The following is a 21,167-nucleotide window of genomic DNA, read 5'->3' on the forward strand; positions in this document are numbered from 1 at the left end:
AGCCGAGAGAACGAGAGAGTCGCAGGAGGAAGAGGGAGAATGCACGGTGTCTGGGTAACACTTCCTCGCTTGTATCCAGGGCCTTTGTGAATACACCATGGGATGCATCGGCTCCAGGACACTGAGTAAGCCCTGCTTCTCTTCCCTCGCTCATTGCGGACTGGGGGGGGGGGGGGGGGGATGAGCAGGAGGATGGGTGTCTTGCAGGAGTGAGTGTTTGTGTGGAGACCACGTATGGACAGGCTTTGTTTCTATCTATGTGTGTGTTGATGTGTGTGTGAGAGGTGTTTGCTTCTCTTTCAGTGCAGTGCATCAGCAAGTTAGAGTTCTGGTCACAGAAGCTGTGTACCCCGAATCCAGGCAAGATGTCACAGACAATATGTGTTAAAAATGTGCTACTGTGTGTGTGGTTGCATCCCCCCCACCTCCCTACTCCCCTCCCTCCCCCCATCCCTTGATTTATGATGCTGTTTGGCAGTATGTATATGTGTGTGAGTGGGAGGCAGAGAGGGGTGGGGAGGAGAGGGAGGCGGGAGAGGGAAACGCTGTGATAGTGCTTATTTATAGGCTTGGAGAAAGAGAGGAAAAAGAGACAGGAGATAATGCCTTTGTCAGGGGCGTTTGCACAGTTTGTTATTATTTGCATGTGTAATAGGGATAAAAGAAACGAGCAGCAGAGGAAGAATTTCAGCGCAGGCAGGGAGGCAGGGAGGCAGGGAGGCAGGGGAGACGGACGGATGGCGATGGAGAGAGGGGGAGAGGGAGAGGGAGGGGCAAATACGTGCATGCTAGGGTGTACGGGATTGACGGTTGTTTTCATGTGAGGACCCTCCCGGATAAACCCATAGATGACATTGTAAGGACTGCCGCTAAGTGAGGAAAGACTGGGAGGGGTTGAATAAACATCATCTTTTAGTTGTTTGCATGAATATAGTTCAAATATGTTGCAGCGCATAGTCAGGTCCTGCTTGTCTTAGTATGTAGCATGAATCGAGCTCAAAAGGTAAAAATAAACACAGACCCCCCTCGGTGTTAAATATTAATGAACCACTTAGCACATCAGGCTCTTAAACATATTCGTGGCAGAGCATCGGTTTGAAAAGTGCATAACCTTTCCAGGGGTCATGCACGTCAAAGGTTACAAACAGGCCATTCGGTGTGCGTGTGCACCTTTTCTTTAAACTAAACATCCATTCTTGATGAAGAGGATTTTAAATGTGTAGAATAGAAGGAGTACTACAGTACATGACACAGTTAGGAAGGCAGGTGTGAACTGAATACAGCAGCAACAGTGTTACAAAGCTCAGGCAGTGCAGATTACAGCATTTGACACATTGCAGAGCAGGAGAGAAGGTTAGGATCCTCTGTCAACACTCAGGTGAAGACGGGAGACCTTGCAAAGCCCAGAGACTCCAGCTGCTGCAAACAATGTGATTGAAGAGGACAGAGGGCTTTTGAAAGGTGCCACTTTCATCTGATTGTGAGCCACCTGAATACTACTGCTTGTTTTTGTACGAGTGATCAGAGAATGGCTCAAGATTTCAATGAGGTTGCTCCAGTAAAAGCAGTTTCTGAAGCTGTGACAAGGGAGGATACAAGGAAGTACACATCCAAAGTGCACCGTGTAGCCTGTCAGACACAAGTAGTAGAGATTGTACATCTACTTAGGGGAAAGCAAATGGTATCCCTAGCTGTGTGCACTGTGATCTAACAAGCAACTTGTGTGCCAGAGACTGTGAGCATCAGAATCAGCAGCAGTCTAGAAGCATGGTTGTGTTTATCCTGGGTGAGAATGGCTTTAGTGTGTGTGTGCTATTGATCGGCCTTCTCAACTACAGTCCACGCTGCCAAGCAGAGATCAACAGGAGGAGCAGCAGGACTGGGTCTGTCTCTGTACGGGAGTAGCCCTGATGTATCTGTCTGCCCTCCGGTAACACTATCTCTCCCAGCTCCATCATATATCTGTTAGTACCCTGGCACTGCTGTCGTATGGCATAAACCATGCCTCTGTGTAATACCTCCATGCAGGGTGAGGAAGAACATAACGCATAAGTTGCCTTTGTTTTGGATGTCAAAGGAGATGTGGCACGGAAGAAACTAAGATGACATCTTTTTAGTAGCAATACTAATAGAAACCTTAAGGGACAATGCTTTACCTTACATATCACTTTGTATTAGAGGTCTGGCAGTTTAGATGTTTTCAAACAGAAAACCCTAGACGTAAAAAACTATTCGGCAGAAAAATAGCATCATAGCAAATGTTGCAGACAGTGATTCCTGCAGGCAGTGAGGGTTGTTCATATGTATGTGTAAGTTTAACTCCGACCCAGTTGGAAAATGAGGGCTGACGTAAATACCAGGATTGGGGTTGGTTCACTTTCACCATTAAAAAAAAACACTTAAAAAATAATTGAAGAATGAATACAAGGTGTTTTTGTTTATAATCAGGAAAAACAAATCTGCCATGGAACAAGTGGAAATGTGTGCTTTTTAAGATAAAAGGAAAGATTGAAATTAGCGAGGGAAACTCATTTTGAGACATATTTCACTGTTAGGAGGTGTTGTGTTGCTCAAAAGTAGTATTTCACAAAATATTTAGGATGCACTGTCGAAATGTCTCACTGAAATATTACTTGTTATGTGTCTTATATCAGCGTGATGACATATTTTGACCAGTAGTTAGACAAATATTCTTGGCGATTAACCGTCTTTGCAGTGCTTCAAAAGTTCAAAGCTGTGTTTTTGCAAAGTAAAAGGTTCAGTCGACGAAGAAACGACTGAAATTAAAATTCCTTACCAGTGAAGTATACTGCATGTTCATGGTTATTTTGGGTTATGCCTTAAAACCAATCCTTTTAACATCTGCTTTAGCTGAGCTGCCCCTCACCACCACTGTTACTGGTTGAGGTGAAGACACAGTGATGTACAGCAGATGAGATGTCTGCATCCATCACCCCTTCACAGAGCAAAAGGCCTTGAGACACAGTCGATGGGAGTGCACATTATTCTTCCCCCCCCGTCATCGAGGAAAAGGCAATGAGATCTACAGCAAAACAACTACAGTCAGTGACTCAGCTGTGCAGCACACAGCTTATATAGGGTTCATTGAGAGCACATTTCCACAGCTGCCAAACACAGGGTTAGTAATGCTGCTACAGCACCATGATGTTGATCACATTTGTAGATGTGTTGTTGATAATGCTATTGCCCATAAATGTGCTAAAAGCTTCACATCAGAAGCAGTTTTCCGTTTCGAGTCACCAGGCCGCCCAATACCTGTAAGAGCTGGAATCATTAATCACTCTATAATTTAGGGCATTGTGTGCAGTGTGAAGATAACTGCTGGGGGTCAGACTGCAGTGGTGAAATTATAGATATGAATGTGGGACATTATGACAACTCTCACCTGTGCTGTCTGTAAACAGACTCTCTTTCCACTTCCTCTAAGCTCTGGTAAGGTGCCACACCACTTACAGATCAATAAGCATGAACAGACGCTTCTGTGTGTGTGACTAAATGTTTATGTATGTATCTACTAACTGAATTGTGTTTGTAGCACAGAGTATCTTAAGTGTCAAATGTTTGGTCATATTCATTATCTTGTTTCTTGTTATATGATCATATAGTCCCTGATTTCTATCAAAATCTTGCCCATTTTAAATAGAAACTTTTATTTTAGACCCTATTCTTTTCATTTAACTTTTATTTATTTCATCCAAAAGGATTTGTTGAAAATCATGTTTCTGTTTATGTTTCTATTTCTCAACATTGGGGTTGTCCTTGACCAAAGAAATTCTTAGTCGACGAAATAACTCATACGATTTTGATGACTAATCGATTAGTTGATTTAATCAACAGATCTTATTTTCTCCACAAAGAATTGCACAACAGTACCACTTTAAATGTTGTGTATAACAGAGTTGCGCTTACAGGTTTCTTGGAAATAAGTAATTCAGCATGAAAAAAGCATACAAACGAAAAATCAATCAAAAAAATCTTAATTTACTAAGATCAAAACAATCGATTCGTCAACTAATCAATTAAGAGGGCCCAGCTCAACTCAAGATACATCTTTTTTTTAATAGTTTTGGCATCATACAGCTAATAGAAAAAAAAATACAAACAGTACCCAGCTTGAGTGTCCGCATGCCCTCGTGTGTGTGTATGTGTTCATGCATGGATGCATATGATTGCACTCTTGCTCCTATATGTATTTGCACGTATAGGCCCACGTGTGGGTGTGAATGTAATATAGGCACCACTGTTGCTTCCCCACTTTGTCCCATCACTCTTTTTGATGCTGCATTACAGAGAGGGGTTCCCTGTCATTCAACTTGAAACACCTCCGTTAACACGGTGCCTCCACAAACACTCAGTCAACAACTGAAACCACGGCCTGCATTTGCAGTCAGCCTGTAAACAGGCAAATCTGGCCAACTGAGATGGAGGCCGATTGATTGGCTCCTGTCCAGGTTGGAAAAGCCTTGCACACATGAACAACATTCAAGGTGATTCAAGTGATGTAGTGCATTAGAGACAAGGGGGACCTGAAACCCTTACCTGTGTGTGTCAGCATGTGTGTGAGTGTGTGTGTGTTTGTGTCTACAGCCAAGGACTCCAATGTAGCACATAAAGCAACATATATAGGGTCTCTACCTACATATTTAAACGGTTTGCATTGTCACATGATGCCAGGTCAAGCCTTGTGGGAGGGGAACTGGTGAACATGTATATGCCTGTGTGTTTGCCCTTGCACATACCAATTTTCAGCTTGTATGTGGATGATCAGAAATAAGAAGCCTGTGTGTGGGAAACATGATGGCAGGCGTTGCTATCAACAAAGTGACTCAGAGTGTGTTATCAACTTGAATGATGCTGTGAAAGAGAGAATTTCATCTCCACAATTTGATCCAAGTGGGTATGTGTGACTGTGTGTGAATCTAAGTGCATTTGCGGATACACTCCACAGCATTAGTGCGCAACCATGCTGGTTGTCTCAGTGTTATCTGCAGCAATTAACCACTTCAGTGCTGATAAAGAGAAAGGCCATGTTCTCAAAGACAGGAAGGCTCCTTTGAAAGCTGAGAAGCAAGAAAATAAAGATTTCCTGCTTCAGGCTACACGTGGTTGACTTCCCTTGCCTCCGTAGGTTTTCTTCCCATCATCTAAACAGATGAGGATAAAAGCCTTTCTTCCGTTTTGTGGTCCTAATGTTCATTGTATATTTAGCAGGCCATTAGGATGTTTATGGAAATGATTGGGTTGATGCTGCTGGGCTGCAGCTGCCTGTGCCAAGTTACTACACGCTGTCTTTGTTTTTAGATATGACAGTCAGTGCACCAATGACTGCTGTAACCTATTTACCCTGTATCCGTGATAAAGATCTGCACAGGATGGCAGCCACATTCGTGTCTGTACAGATTAATGAGGTGTGTCAGGTCTGCCAATGACAGGGGCATGCAGATTGGGAATGTCATTTCATCAAGTCAATGGCAGTAACTCATGCCCCTGCATGTGTGTCCAAGACACACTTAGACCAAACTCTCCCAACCATCTGGGCTCTGGTCCTCAGCTGTCAGCTGAACTCTGGAGCCCCGACATCTGCGCATATCGCTGCAACAGGGCTGCTATCCAAACCGGTGCCCCATCGTGGCAACCAGCCTTCACTGCAGCTGTCATGGTAAACAAGCACCAAGCCCCCTGGTTGATCGGCGCTGTTGCTGCAGGGCACTGGGAGTACAAAAAGACGGATGACTCTGAAATGCTTCCCACTTGAAGCATTCGCCGTCAAGCCACTACAGTCAGAGCTGGAGTTGACAGCGCAGCCGCTGCAGATCTTTGGTTGTTTGTTACGCACGACCGCTCCCTCCTTTTTCTCCTCCGTCTCCCAGCCCTCCCTCCTTGACTCCTTCTCGCTCCTTCTCCTCTGCTGAGCTAAGCCTGGCTCCCCTATGACCGCGGGGGGGGGGGGGGGGGGGGGGGGGGGGTATCCAGCGCCGCACCGCTGTGTGTGGGGGAGGAGGAGGAGGAGGAGGAGGAGGAGGAGAGTGCCAGGGGAAGAAAAGCTGGCTCAGAGCTCTGGTCATGTGCTCTGTTGTTGTTGCTGTTTCCTCAAGGAGGGATCCTGCCTGCCTCCTCAGAAGCATTTGCTTACTGTGCTGCCGAGAGCTCAAGAGCATCACCTTCAGAAGTGCAGAAATACAGAGCGTGCCATATAGCTTAAGAAACCACTGAGCTCCTGGATAATGACTACTGCACCATCATGCAGATGTTCTAAGAACTACAAACAACGAATCACAGCATGATATAGACATCCAAACCCTCGTGGCTCGTCACAAACAGCACATGCTTTGATGTAATCTCATATGAGTCACAAACACGATATGCATACAGCTACAAAGGTATAACTGTACTTAATGTTTCTGGTCCATTGCTGTGCAAAGGCTGGAGGGCTTCCCAATGGTAGTTTGTAGCCTACTGCTGCAGTCCAGCAAACTCTTGAGCCATACCGTCTGTGACTCAGGCAGAAAATGAGACATCTCTCTGTTGAAGTGATATCAGCCCATAAGTAACCACCTCACACCGCACTCCACAGTGCCAAAAATCCAACCCGCCTGACTAATTCTTCTGAGGTCACACAGAGTTCATTTTTAATAGTGAAAGTAGCGCATAAATATAAATGCGTCCACCCTCCCCGACAACGGCAGGGCCTGATGCAAAGTTGTTTCATTATTTCTGCTTTTTGGGTGGTGACCATCAGCTGACCCTGCTTTCTTTTTCAGGAACGCTTTGCTCACACTCACGGTCTCTTACAGCTTAAGGTGGATTTGCAGCAGAACAGGGACTGTCAACAGCTGCTGCTCGTGCCTTTAAACAAGATTAAAACGCCAAGACTGTAAAAACCTCGAATGGCAGTGTGGCTGGCATTTGTTGGGACTGGGGCTGAGATTTGCCCTTGAATGGTACAATTCGTCACAAGTTAAGTTGCTTTAAATAAAGTACATTATATTTCCAAAACGGTTGAAATTGAATTTCACGGGAAGAAATATTTTCAGTATAAAACAGTATGTTACTTTTTACTGTCAGGCCCTTAACATCAGTGAACAAATGCATGTTTGACTCACTATTTTACATCAGCCGAACAATGAGCCACTGAAAATAGAACACCTCTTGAACCCGAGCGCCCACATAACAACAACCAGATAAATGCATGTTAAACATGTCGCAACATAATCATCCTGTATACCCATAACGGGAAGATGTGAGCCTTAAAGCTTATGATCATCATTTCTACCTGAACAAAACAATTCCAGAACCAAGCGACTAAATGAACATGCATGCGGTGGTGCTATCGATTTCACTACTTCATGCTACCTGCACAAATGAAAGCTATGACCCCACATATTCCAACGGCATATCTTATATCTTATCCCTCCACGACCAAACTTACTGAATCAGCAGTCAAAAAAAGAGTAGAAAATAAACTTCACTTTATACCGCCGTAACCATGAACGATGTCTTACCTTTGCTGATTTGTGATACAAAATTTAGTTCGAGGGCATATCAATGCTGCTCATGGCTAATCCAATTAATATGGTTAATTTTTGAGTAGATTTCATTTATTAATTTGCACGGCATGGAGGCGCATTTGCTCTCTGCCTTCCTCCAGCATCAAGCAGACTCAGCCTTGCTTGTGAAAACAGTCTATGTCTCCATCTTCTGGATGCACTCACTGCACTCATCTTAAAGATATTGGCCTTCAATACAAGCATGAGCTGGTCAAATAGACCCATGGGTTATGGTTCTCTTTGAATGGCAACATGCATAGAGGCCTGGTTGATTGTTTTAAGATGGAAACAATGCCTATTGTGACATGTAAATTAAATTAAATTAGTTTTACAGTACCTAATGGTACCCAAATGGCCAATCTACTCAAATCTCTCCAACTTTGCTTTGCTTCACTTCATTAGCATCTGTCTGTGCACAGTTAATGTTCAGATGTTGTGATAAGGCTTGCTGGACGTTTTGGGCTGCAGAACTTAATGGACCATAATACATAAAAATAATTGCATTTTGGAGAGAATGGTTGATATTTTTGGTCGGTATTCATTTTGGACATTCATTTTAACAGTTTCGTTTTAGTTGGAAATATGTTCTTAATGGGGAAATGTACTTTGACACATGAAATTGGTGGAGTGTCCCTTTAAGGTAAATTTACCCTGATAATGTACAACCAAACAGCTATTTATACATACAGGAACTTCATGTGCCTTCTGTGTATGTCCAGAGTTATTCAGGGAAAAAAAAAACTGACTACTATACAAAGTGGGTTGAGGGAAAATAGGTCGATAAGCGGGAAATGAAACACTTGATAGAAGTTAACTCTCCAAATGTATTTGATATCACAGACTGATGACATATAATGATACAGACCACTGAAAGGAGAAGACCCTAGGTTTGAGTATATTTACGAGACAAATGAAGCGAGGTGGTCCTGATTTGTTGGCACACTCGTCCCTGCGCGAGTAAAAAGGGTCAGTTTTTTGGAACGAAGTCTGTCCCTCGTCTCCTGCCCTCGCAGTGATCTGATGCGACTGGATAGAGTTCAGCCAGAGAGGGGTAATATCTGAGAGCCCAACGGAGACGGAGTGAAGCTGATGTTTCTGAATCACTGGGTCAGTGGGTCACAGGCATCACTGGACATCTAGAGAGCCAACAACTCTGTTTTCTCAGAGCTGCAGAGGAATCGCTCATGATTGCCCAATGCAGCTGTGATTGGCTCAGCCACACACACACACACACACACACACACACACACACACACACACACACACACACACACACACACACACACACACACACACACACACACACACACACACACACAGGAGAGAGCCCCTCTGAGAGTTGCACAGGCATGACCCTCTGACACACCTAGAGACTGACTCTGTGTTTAAACTCCATTACCAGTACAGTCTCGCTAATTAAACCAATGTTTTAATTATGATTTGGACAGCCAGGAAAGAGGAGGGATAATAACGTTCATTCATCCAAAGAGAGCGTCTATTTGAGACGACTCCCATCTGCAGTGTGCTGGTGGATGGCGGTGTGTTTGGTCTGCCACTGACTGCTTGCAGTGCATTATTAACTGAGATGCAGGTGTGATTTACATGTAGAGGAATTTCATAAAAGAGAGACTTTAGGGAAAGACTTTGTTGATCTCTCACATTTAAACCAATTCGATTTTTCGTCACTATGAAGTTAACTCATGTATGAAGTCGGAGGAAGATTTTTATTTATTTACTAATTGATGAGGACTGTGGGACAGAATATGTGCTGTAAGGCAAACACTTTTGTTCAATTACACTTTAAATCGGTTCATATATTTGACACCATTCATTTGATGAACTTTAAGTACTCTCAAGTATGTCCCAGATATAAATTAGAAGTGGGGAATTCTATGCATATGGTGGCATTCATTTGTTTCCTTTGGAAAAACCTTGATCACACATTCACTCTGTTGGAAAGACAGCGATCCCCCCTCTGTATCGATGGGGTTTCATCAGTTGTTGTCAAAAAGCAGTCGAATTTAACTTCAGAAATATTTGTTTTAAAAAGTTTGGTAACCTGCTAGATTTCATGGAAGCGATATTAAACTATTATTTTGGTGTTTTTATTTCATTACTTCAATCAAAAAACACTATATTAAAAAATAAAGGGGGGGGGGGGGAAAGAAGCATGAATGTAGGAACTTTGGCATTGTGGGAAAGGAAGGCTGCCAGAGCTGATTCACCCAATAAAGGCAGAACGTGAGAGAAAAGATATTCCTTGTTGAACTTTAGCCAAAGCTTCATAAATGGTAGGAATGCTAGGCTTGTCAACATTTTGAGTTAAATAAATTTTCCTTCTCTCCTGTCTCTCTCTCATCTCTCTCTTCCTCTACCCTGTTGTCAGCGGGAGATGGCGTGCCAGTCCAGAAGGATGTGGAGCAGGTAAGACCTCAGTAGTCCTTCTGGCTCACCCCTCTGGTGGACTTCCTCTGACTGTTTCCTCTCCACCTGAGGAACCAACATGGCTGTGGACTTAAGCTTATACATGAGGAGCTGCAGCAGCTCAACTCACTAGCTCTCTGTCACTCAAGGTGCCAGTGCTTATGCTCGTAGATTAGTAAAGTAGCACATGCATCATTTCAATGTCAGTCGCTTAACTTCCACTTCACCTTCCCGCCTATTTGATGGGGTGGCGTAGCTGGAAGACTGGACAATACCGGATCGGTTGGCATATTGCTGTTGCTATGATGTCCGTGGCTTGATTTCCATCTGACAGAGTGCCTGCTCTGTGCTGGTTCAACGCAAAACAAGAAACGCATCACTCTCTCTTTCTCCAAATTCTCACACACCATATCCTTTTACCTCTCTTCTCATTTTCACTCATTTTGTCTCCTCTCCTGCTGCTTTACTGATCATCTGCTCGAAAACTGATCCCCGTGAGACAGGACACAAGCGAGGGAACCATTTTGGAGGAAAATGTGGAGAACTCTACTTTTTCACTGTGGACAGATTCCATCCTTTATTTATGCATCGTGCCCCAGAATGCCCTTCAGTCCTACAGAGAGGAAAAGAACAACCACACACACCCGCACACACACACACACATCCATGTTGTCGGGGCTATTGGAAGTAACAGGAAAAGCTGCTTCAAGAGGCCCAGCTCTACTACTCAAGTGTGTTAAATCTCTCGTCAGAACCACTCCCGTGGAGAGAGAGGAAGAAAGAAAGAGGGAGAGTCAAAGAACCAAGAAGTGGGAGCAACAATATGATTACAAAGTGAAAGGATTGAAGAAAAGAACAGGAAGAGGCTGATATCGATGCACATGAGTTATCTGGATACATGCTGTATGATGGAGATGTTAAACAGATGTGGTCACTCTCTTATTATGTCATTCAGCATAAATAACCTGTTCTTTACAGATAACAGCCTGTTGACCAGCGGTTAGTAATAAAGTAGCCTATTTATTCAAGCATTGTTTTGAGGCAGTGTAGGGAGGGAAGGAATGAAACCCAAACCCAATGTTCAAGCTCAGAGTAAAAGTTTGACATTTTGGGAAGTATGCTGATTCCCTTTCTTGCAGACAGTAACATAAGAAGATTCATTGATACCACTTAGCTTAGCATAAAGACTGGAAACAGGGTAATAGCCTGGCTTCGTCCATAACAGCACATCTAAAGCTAACTAATTCATGTGCAGTTTATCTTTTTTTGTTATTTAATATAGGGCAAAACAGGAAGAAGGTTAATTACAGAGCTTTGGAGGTGATGGGAGGCTGATGTTGTTCCCTTTGGACAGAGTTAGGCTAGCTGTTTCCCCCTGTTTCCAGTGTTTGTGCTGAGCTAAGCTAACCAGCTGCTGGTTCCAGCTTATTTACCATACATCCTCCAATTCTAAACATTAAAAGTATTCCTTTGAGTAAAGGATCTGAGTACTTCTTCCATCACTGCAGTTTACATTGCAATGTTTCAAATGTATAAAAATGGACACAGCTGGAAAAAATGTATTAAATTCTAAGAAAAATACGTTTGAGAAGATTTATGTGTGATGAATGTTGGAGTCAACATTTTTTCCCACATATTGTTCATTTACTAATTTATTTCTGCTCTGCCTCGACTGTGCAGATCGACAGGAAGGTGAAAACATTTGAGCACAACCACTAACCCACCAGCGTCCCCAGTCCAGTTAGTGATTGAGAGGAATGGTGTGGCAGAGGCTGCTGCTTATCTGCTTTGTTCCCAGCATCTGCCCTCTCCGCTCTCTCTCTTTCTCTCTCACACACACACACACACACACGCACACACACACACACACACACACACACACACACACACACACACACACACACACACACACACACACACACACACATGCTGCGCTGGCTTTCAGTGTTTTTGGCAGCACATGTAACCAGAGAGGAGACTCATTCATCCGTAGCGTATTCCTTCTGCTATACATAACCAAGCAAATATACTGATCCCTGTTTAATTCCCCCCCCCCCTTCTCCCTGTCATTCCGGTTCTTCACTCTTGCCTTCTTCGTTCCTGGAAAATCCTGTGTATCTGTCTCTCTTCTTCCCCTCTCATGTCTCTTAATTAATGTCCGATGAGCAATCCCTCCTCTGTCCCTCCTCTCTTCATCTTCTCCCATTTCCCTCCCATGCATGTCAATGCTCTCTCTGTCCTGTCACTCTCTTACTCTTTCCCACTCCTTTCCCCATCCCTCCCTCTTCCTATTTCTCTTCCTCAGCATGGACGTTCAGAATTTTCATGGGAAGGAATCAATGTAAGTGTTGTGACACCATTCCTTCATCTTCTACTTTTCTCCCTCTATCTATTTGTTTCTTTCACCTGTTTTGATTTAACTCACCCTTTAGTCATGAGCTTTTTTGCTCCTCACGACCCCCCTCCACCTCGGCCTTACATTTTCGGATTATTTTAGTGGTGCACGGTAGTGAGCACAAGCAGAATAACTTATTGGTGCAGAATACAAAAGTTCACAGTTTACTTGGAATCAGGATTTGGGTAATGCATTTTTATCATTCGTATTAACCCAACAACTCCATCACTTGTCTCCACTCACCCCCCTCTAACACACACTGTCTCGATGTCTTGGTGTGCACTGTCACACTTCCCATACTATTCCTTCCTCCACGCTTTTCCCCCCTCCTCCATTCCTCTCTCTTCTCTCCCTCTAGCTGTCTATGGAAGACACCACGTCAATCCTGCCTCGGCTCAAGAGGAACTCAAATGCCTACGGCATCGGGGCTCTGGCTAAGTCTTCTCTGTCAGGTGTGTCAGGTGTGTGTCTGTGCTGTAACTGGTAAACCGACCCCATGTTGGCTCGGCCCTCAGCGGGCGCTTGAGCCAGCATGGTACCCGAAACGGGTTGCTCTCTATCACTTCCTCTCCTCACTGTGATAACACTCGTCAATGGCTCCTTCTCAGTCATTGATGTAATGAATTATACTTGAAAACACAACACACACACACACACACACACACACAGACAGACAGTGCATCATCACACAGCTTGTTGCTCTGGTTGTGAAACTGTGTTGTCCTGAATTAGTATGGATGTTCTGAACCGTGTAAAGTGTTGTGTTGAACGCTTTAGTGCAGTCTAGTGCAACGTTTTTGGTTTAATCCAGCTGTTTTGCGCAGTGAAATGTATTACACTGCAGTGAAGTGCAGCTGCCGCACCGTGTGGTGTTGTACAGATTTGCCCCATAATTTATTCAATTTATTCATGAATCTCATCTCCATTCGCCACTATCGGAGAGAATCAGACAACCAGGGATTTACAGTACGTGTCATCGTGTGTTAGTCACATGGAATGTGGAGCACAGCCATTATGCTGTTATCAGCTGGTGTCAGCGTGGCAGGAAATGAATTTCATCTTCAAAAGATGTTCTGCAGGGTTTGCATGAGTCAAGTTCTCAAACAGACAGCGAGGAGAAAGAGAAGAGTTTTCTGCTTACCCAGCGCAGCTTAGCAGAGGTGTAAAAGCTATTATGTCAACAAGCCAACCTCTCATTACTTATGCCACACAACCACCTCACCCCAATTAACCTATTCCATCTCATGATGCCAAGACATAATTCGATAAACTGTCCAATTTCGTCCCCCCACACCAGTTTAGTCGACTGGATAGTTTCATAAACCATCACAGCATCCACGACCAAACAACAAGAACATACTTGACAACATATCTTATGTCTGTCCCTCCCCTTTCTTTCTCTTTGTCCATCCACCACTTTACCTCCAAAACAACAAAGCTGCTGCTTCACTTCCCTCTCCCTCCTTAATCTCTCATCTCTCACTTCAAACTCTTGCGATCCTCATCCTCCTCTGTCTCCCATGTCTTCCCCACCACCAGGAGTGAGCCGCACCATGAAGGAGAGAGTGACCAAGCCCACAGCCTTGGCCCATGGCCGCGTCGCTCACATGATTGAATGGCAAAACTGGAGCATGACCACGGTGGGTCCAGGGGGCGTGCCCCTGCCCCGCATCACCACCCAGGAGCGGGAGAAGGAGCGGCGGCTGGAGAGCGACGCCTACAGTGACCTCAGCGAAGGAGAGAAGGAGGCTCGTTTCACTGCAGGTTGGAAACACAGAGGACAGACGTAAACCGTCATCTGCAGGATGATGTGTTTCTAATCTCACTTTGTTGGATGTATGCCAGTTATTCAGACGTAATATAATGCAGGTCCTCACAATGATCCTGGCTTCTCCTTTGAATCATGACCTCAGGCATCCTGAAGCAGTTTGCGGTCTCGGAAGCGACACTGCTGGCCTGGACATCGATGGATGGCGAGAGCACGCGGTCGGGCTCAAACCAGGGCAGTATGGCTCATCTGAGTGAGCTTAACCAGGAGAGCATCAACAGTCGAGGTAAAGGACTACAAAGAACTACAAATAGAACTACAATCAAAAAGAATCAATTCAAAGTAAAACAGTATCATTGTCAAAGTGTACAGTTCAACGTGGTCATTGTGCAGCAGAATGCCCCCTGTCAGTGTTACATTTTAATTGAAGTACTGTGTATGCAGGAATTAATGTGTAGCTGGTGGAAATAATGATAATCTTTTCTACTTTTGGTATTGTTGGTTTGTTGAATATAAAACAGTGCATCATATTTTGTCGCCTGATCATATGTTTTGTATCTTAGTATATGTCCAATAAATGTCGTGAAGTAAAAATTGTAATGTCTAAATTTGAATGAAGAAGTATAAAGTAACATAAAAAGTACAAGTAACTCAGAACTGTACTTATAGGTATCGTGCCTGAGTAAATGTACTTTTCCAACACATGCATACATTATAGTTTGTATACATTGAGTGAAATAATGTGGAAAGGTATTTATTTAATATATATTTTATAAAACACGTGCAGGCAGTGTTAAAACAGCTGTGAATGCCTGTGTGGGTGCAGATAAGCAGCTTGCAGTAAAGCATGTGTCATGTTGCTAAGTAATCAGAACATACTGTTCCATCTCCTCTTCCCAGGCTGGAAAGGAAGCTCATTATTAATTTCACATTTCCAACATGGGCTGTTGGAAGGTAAAAGGTATAAATAACAAGTTTGGACATTTTTATTCCACAGCACTTCCACTGCGAACTTCTTCCCATGAAGTTAGAGATGCAGACGAGTATAATGAGTGTGTATTAGAGTATCTCCATAAGGATATGATGCTTGATCAATAGATTTGCATCAATTCATCAAATCATTTTTTTAGACAAACTCTTAGCACAAGGTTCAAATGTGTGTGTGTGTGTTTTCCCGCGAGGCCCTATTCATACACTTCCTCTTGAGAAAAAGATAAACGCCACCAAATCAAGGTTGCGACTGCATTATACAGCTTGACACAAGTGATGAATCAACAGTGAGGTGTGCCAGTGTTCAAACTGTGTTCGGTAGATCTAGCTGCTGTCATGACACTTACTCAGCCAACGTGGATATTTTCTCTGCGGTAAGTGAGTTTTTTTTATTTAGCTGCCAGTCAAACCTCCTTATTCTGCTCAGCGGGCCAGATCAAAGCCAAAATGCAAACTGATTTATTCCGCTGTGCTTCCAACTCTTCTTAATTGTATGATAGCAGCTGAAAATCCTGTTTCCCAACATAATTAAAGGTTCAATTGTTGGTCATTAGTGGCGGGATATTTAGCAACTTCATTTAAAATAAAATGCTGATGCTTTCCCAGGCCAATTTGGAGTTTAAAACAAAGAATCAGCGTGACATCAGGATTTCCCTGGTTTTATATTTGTGGATATTATGAAGATCATATGATCAGGGCGATTCTCTCTATTGTGCCTCTTGCGACTACAATGTGACCAAAACATGTAAAAGGTAACATATAACAACCAGTACCTCTAATGCCTTCTCCATTTCTTCCAGACCAGATATTGCATCACTCCTCAGCAGAGGTGTGGCCTCACACATACGTCTCCCAGGGCCACTACTGCCTCTCCTCCTCCGATGCCTGGGAGCCGATCACCAACGATCCGTCCGTCATGAAGACTCCCCCTACTGGCTCCTATGTTGTGGGGACCGATGGGTACGACGGGCAGGCAGCGGCTTGCTTCCTGTCGCAGCAACAGCAGCAGCAGCAGCAGCAGCAGTTCACTCTCCAGCAGCAGAATCAACTACAACAGCTGCAGCAGATCCAACAGATCCAGCACTACCAGCAACAGCAGCTCCTGCAGTATCAGCAACAACAGGTGGAGTCTCACTTCTCTGGGTGTGACACATGAGAGACAATAGATGGGGTTGAAATGTAGATGTGAGCATGTTTACTTTTGGACATCAAGCATAAACATCATGAGCAGTCCATTACGAGTCAGGAGGTGCTGTCATTTCAGAAGTGTGTCAAAATAGTACTGCCACTTAAAACCCTCGTGGCTCACGTTTGAGTTATTTTCACGTTGCAACACATGATATTTTTTTGCCACTCTGTAACTCCCAGATTTATGAAGCTTTTTTAACTGGAATACCAACTAGAATCAGTCACAATGTTGTTGTTTTTATGCTGAGTGGGGAAATAAATTCTTGACATTGGAAACACAACACTCTTGATTTAGTTTTTCAGTGTTTTTTTTTAAGTTTCTTGATTTATTTCGGCGTATAAAACACTTTACTTCATAGGTCCATAGTTTCCTATACTTCCCTAGAAAGGAACTGATGTGTTACTCTAAATCAATAATAAGATTCCTGGTAAGGAGAATGTAATTTGGTCATAAATATATGATACAACCATCAGAAACACCAGTTGTTGCTTTGAACAGCAAGTTGGATAAATAAGGACTAATAAACCTGAATCTCTGTGCACAAACAAAAGCAGTATTGATCCCTTTTATAGTGAGAAAGAGGCCTGTACTTCTGGTGCCATCAAAAACTATTTTATTGGCTGCCGACATGAGGCTTTGTGTATTTTTGTCAAACTGCTTGATGCTGCTTCACCTCTGACATGGCAGTGTGTCGTGGACGGACTCAGATCTCAGCTCTGCCTCTAACTCGTCCTCCTCGCCCTGTCTGTAGTCGCTGGAGCACAGGCTGCACAGTGCCAACCAGTCTTTGCAAGCGACGCCCAACAGCACCATCCACAGCCTGATCCATTCCGCTCACCCGCCGTTGGTCGATCTGTGGAACACGGGGCAGATGGAGGCCTATCAGACGGACGCCGGAGGCTACATCGGCGTGGCGGCAGTCGTGGAGCCGAGCCTCTGTGTTCCCTCCACAGAAGATATGGGAACAGAGCACTCTCCGCTACTGGAGCAGCAGGAGGAGGAGGAGGAGATAAAGGTGAGGTGGGGGGGGATTTGATTACATATAATTACATCCTCAGTGTTTCATATTTCATCTGTGAAGTGCCAAAGCACTGTAAAATACCATATACTCTATTAACTACAAATCATGAATCATTTATTATTTTTCAAATGATTCCATAAGTTTTTCAGATGTATGACCGATCATCGAGGTATAGGTTGGATTCAACTCATGGTTGTGTGGTATGAACCAGTGCTGACGTGACATTAGTTACAGTAGTAAGTGAACAATACGTCATCTTGTAAAAAGTGATGTGTTGTTGCATATAGCGGAGACTATTGCATAACAGTTGGACAATGTTTTATGTGGTGTTAAAGGGAGCTTTCCAAAGCACAGAAAAATAACAGAATTGTTTTTAACAGAAAGCCTTTTACAGACTGCAGCGGTGGGGTTTGAAAAAAGTTGGCATTTACGATGATCGAGTTGCATTGTGGATGCTGTAGGATCCTGTTTTTGGAGCTTGACCTGTACTCTGTGGCTTCGACTGTGATTGTGACGATTGACCGTTCTGTTTTTTTTTTATCTCTTTCCTCCAACTTTATGGAAATGCATAAAGCTGGCTCAGACATCGTGGCTGCTGAAGCTTCCTTTGAGCAACAACAAGAAACAGTTTACAAACCAACAATAATGGCCAATGCATTTCCATCATAATCAACTAAATATCAACTGTGATGGATTAACCATTTCAAGCAAATCTGGGAAGTCTTTCCCAGTTGATCCTCATACTCTGCTGGTTGCCTGAAAGATGAAGAAGTCGATAAACCTTTGGAAGTCAGTTGGCAATAATGTAAATAATATAAAAATTGTGGTTAATGGGATAAAACATGCAGACTCACCAGTATGTACCCTCACCTATATTGCGATGGTTGACTCGTAATGTTTACTGATCCTTCTGTGTGTCTCTGTCTGTCCTGATCAGGAGGATGAGATGACACTGTGCATGGAGCCAGAGTTTGCCTCGTTGACTCCGCCCACGCAACAAGGGGACGCCTCTGGTGGCAGTAGTCCGGGGCAACCGCCGGCAGAGCCAATCACAGAGCGGAAGTCCTCCGATGTCACCTCCAGCCTCCTTCAGACACGAGAGGATAAGGAAGAGGCGGAGGGGCAGGGTCCTGCCTCTTCCATGGCAACCAACTGAGTACCTGGATGTCAATAGACGACTTATTACAAAGTGACCGGAGAGTCAGCGAGGAATGAGCGTAATAATACAATATATATCTATTAATCTGTTACTTTTCAGGTATCAAAAACACGTTGCGAGATGAATTGGTGAGAGTTAGATTTGGAGATGGACTCACAATGAGACAGGAGCCGATGCAACAAAGGACACCTATTTTATTTGTAAGCCTTACACCCCAAAGGTATAATTGAAGGGAGGAGTGAGTACGGAGAAACTGAAGAGGAGGAGCAGGAGGAAGAGGAGCACTGACTGACTGAGACATTTCCACCAGGAAAATGAAACCACGTTGAGATGAAGAGGAGGGGAAAGGAAACATGCATGCTTTTTATGACGACAAGCAACATGACCCTGTCATCGCTTATAGTAATAATGAAAATCTATCATAATGAAACATTATAATAAGAATAATTTTGTAATGAAGCAAAAAAAAGAACAAATCTATGTATAAGTGTATGATAAGATATAACAGTTTTCCAAACGGGAGAACAACTCTGTTTACAGCTGTTACTCAACATATTAGCTAGTGCTTAATCAAATTATTTTCCCCGTTGCATCGAACACATACAGTATACTTTAAAAACTGGCAACCCAAACAAAGTGTAAGTCAAAGTAGAAAATGTCAGCATTTCAGGGAAATGCAGATGAACCCTCTAAAATAAATACTTCTGTCATGTTTGTGGTACCAAGATGCCCGAGGCACAACCCAGGGACAGGCCTGTCCTGCTGACTGCACACACTGAACTGCACAGATAAGGATTGTACTGTAAGATAGTGTGCTTCCTACTGTCTCTCTGTATGCATGTTTCGTCAGAGCACTATGGAGTACCTGTACTATACAGCACTGTATAGACTTTGCACTGAACCACAGTATCCCAGGTGGGGCCACAGTGGGCCATGCGGTGAGTTTCATGACGGAGAAATAAAGACAAAGCTGCATGAGCGATTCTCTTTTGCACTGATGCAATCCAACAGATCAGAGGTTGCCTTCGGACTGTTGACATTAGCCAGTTCCCACTCTGACAACCAAAACCGAGCCACTTGACAACACAAACCCTCAGCTGCTTCTTTTTCCACAGACCTACGTAGTCGAGGATGATAACCATTATTTGAATGTACTGGGAAGACACATGGCACTACATGAGCGTTTGTTTTTGATGTCTCCTCGCGGTCCACGTGGGAGAGAGACTTTCTTATCAAACAAACGAGTCTTTCAAACGTGTGGGAGGATGCCGTTGAAAACGGATTCACTGCTGGCTCCACCATGACACGCACGCACACACAAACACACACACAAATATCTAAATTGTAACCAGCAATAGACAGACAACACATTGGCTTCCCAACAGACCAGTGTCAGCTCTGTCGTATAGATGTAAATAGTGTAAGTATATAAAAATCGCCTCTCAATCACAGTCACAGCTGTTCTAGTACAGTATGATTTCTTTATTTTTTTACACCTCTCAGTCCCTTAAGCGTACGATTCAGGCCTGAATTTAGTTTTTTTTTTTACCACGACACAAAGACAAATGAAACGGAGGAACGTTTGTGTTTTAAACAGAGCAAGTGTGTTTTATCCGGCGAGTCCATCAGTGAGGGAAACAAAGACGGACCGTAGAAGGTCCGAGTTCACGGGAGGAAATTACAGCCTGTGTGTCGCTCAATCAGCCAATCAGGGAATAGAACAGAAGACTGGGATTGAAGACTTGAGCCGAATAGATCAGTGTCTTCCTGCTCATTGAGATTACTGTGAAGCAGCTGCCTGCAGTGTGATAGTGATTCTAATGATGTTTGAGGAAGCATGTTGCCATTAGGTTCTTTCTTTCACCTGAGAAAGAATGCGTGTTTTCCAGCGAGGAGGTTAAGCAGACAGTGAAGACTTTCTGCGCGTGGCTCACTTGATGAACTTTACAAACACACAACCACAGATTTCATCTGTTTTTGTTCTCCGCTGGGGAGAACCCTCTCCTCTCACTTTGATGATTGTGTGAGAAACTTTTAAGATGAGAAAAAAAGAAAGCGGTTTATTGACTGGAATTCATTTATTTGTTGACTGCTTCTTTATGTACTGTTGGGGACAATGTTTATTTTTCTACTGACTTGTTGAAATCCCTTCCAGTATAAGTTAGAATACTTGTCATGGTTGTAAAGCCGTCTTGTTTCGGTCTGGTTTTGAGCACTTTACACCAAGAAAAACATGCCGTAAGGGATTAGAGACGGATAGTTTGGCAGCTCTCAACTATTAACAAATCTATCATCATTTTATTTCACTACAAGAATCCCTGTTTAGTGTCTCATGAAAAAAAGAGGGCTCAAAACTGCAAACAGAATGTCTTTACACAGTGGCACATATTCATTTATTTCTTGAACGATTACTTGGTGGGGAGGAATAATGTGACAGCTTGTACAGAGTCTTTGATTCCATGTAGGTACCAATCCTTCTGGGAGCAGTATCTTTTCCCTTAGGAGTCCGTTTTAAAGGAAGGCAGCGTCGGGGCTATTGATGGATATTTGTTGGTGGTGACATTTGCAATTTAGGTTTGATTATTATTTGCAAAAACAAAAGTTAGGAAACATGCATGGCCTTGATGAAAAGACACTGCTTCAATTTGGGTTG

General features: G+C 43.5%; 1 protein-coding gene across 1 annotated transcript; it reads left to right on the plus strand.

The window, feature by feature from the left end:
* Positions 1-97: 97 nt before the first annotated feature.
* fam131bb (family with sequence similarity 131 member Bb) lies at positions 98-19,292 on the plus strand (the record flags this gene model as incomplete). The annotated part of the gene is made up of 9 exons (XM_079274907.1): positions 98-125; positions 9,955-9,992; positions 12,298-12,333; positions 12,746-12,848; positions 13,927-14,151; positions 14,301-14,441; positions 15,946-16,268; positions 17,086-17,349; positions 18,293-19,292. The coding sequence occupies 9 exons, from the start codon at positions 98-100 to the stop codon at positions 18,509-18,511; spliced, it is 1,377 nt and encodes a 458-aa protein (XP_079131033.1). The 3' UTR covers positions 18,512-19,292.
* Positions 19,293-21,167: the final 1,875 nt, after the last annotated feature.

Source organism: Melanostigma gelatinosum (assembly GCF_949748355.1).
Source record: "Melanostigma gelatinosum genome assembly, chromosome: 9".
NCBI classification, from domain to species: domain Eukaryota; kingdom Metazoa; phylum Chordata; class Actinopteri; order Perciformes; family Zoarcidae; genus Melanostigma; species Melanostigma gelatinosum.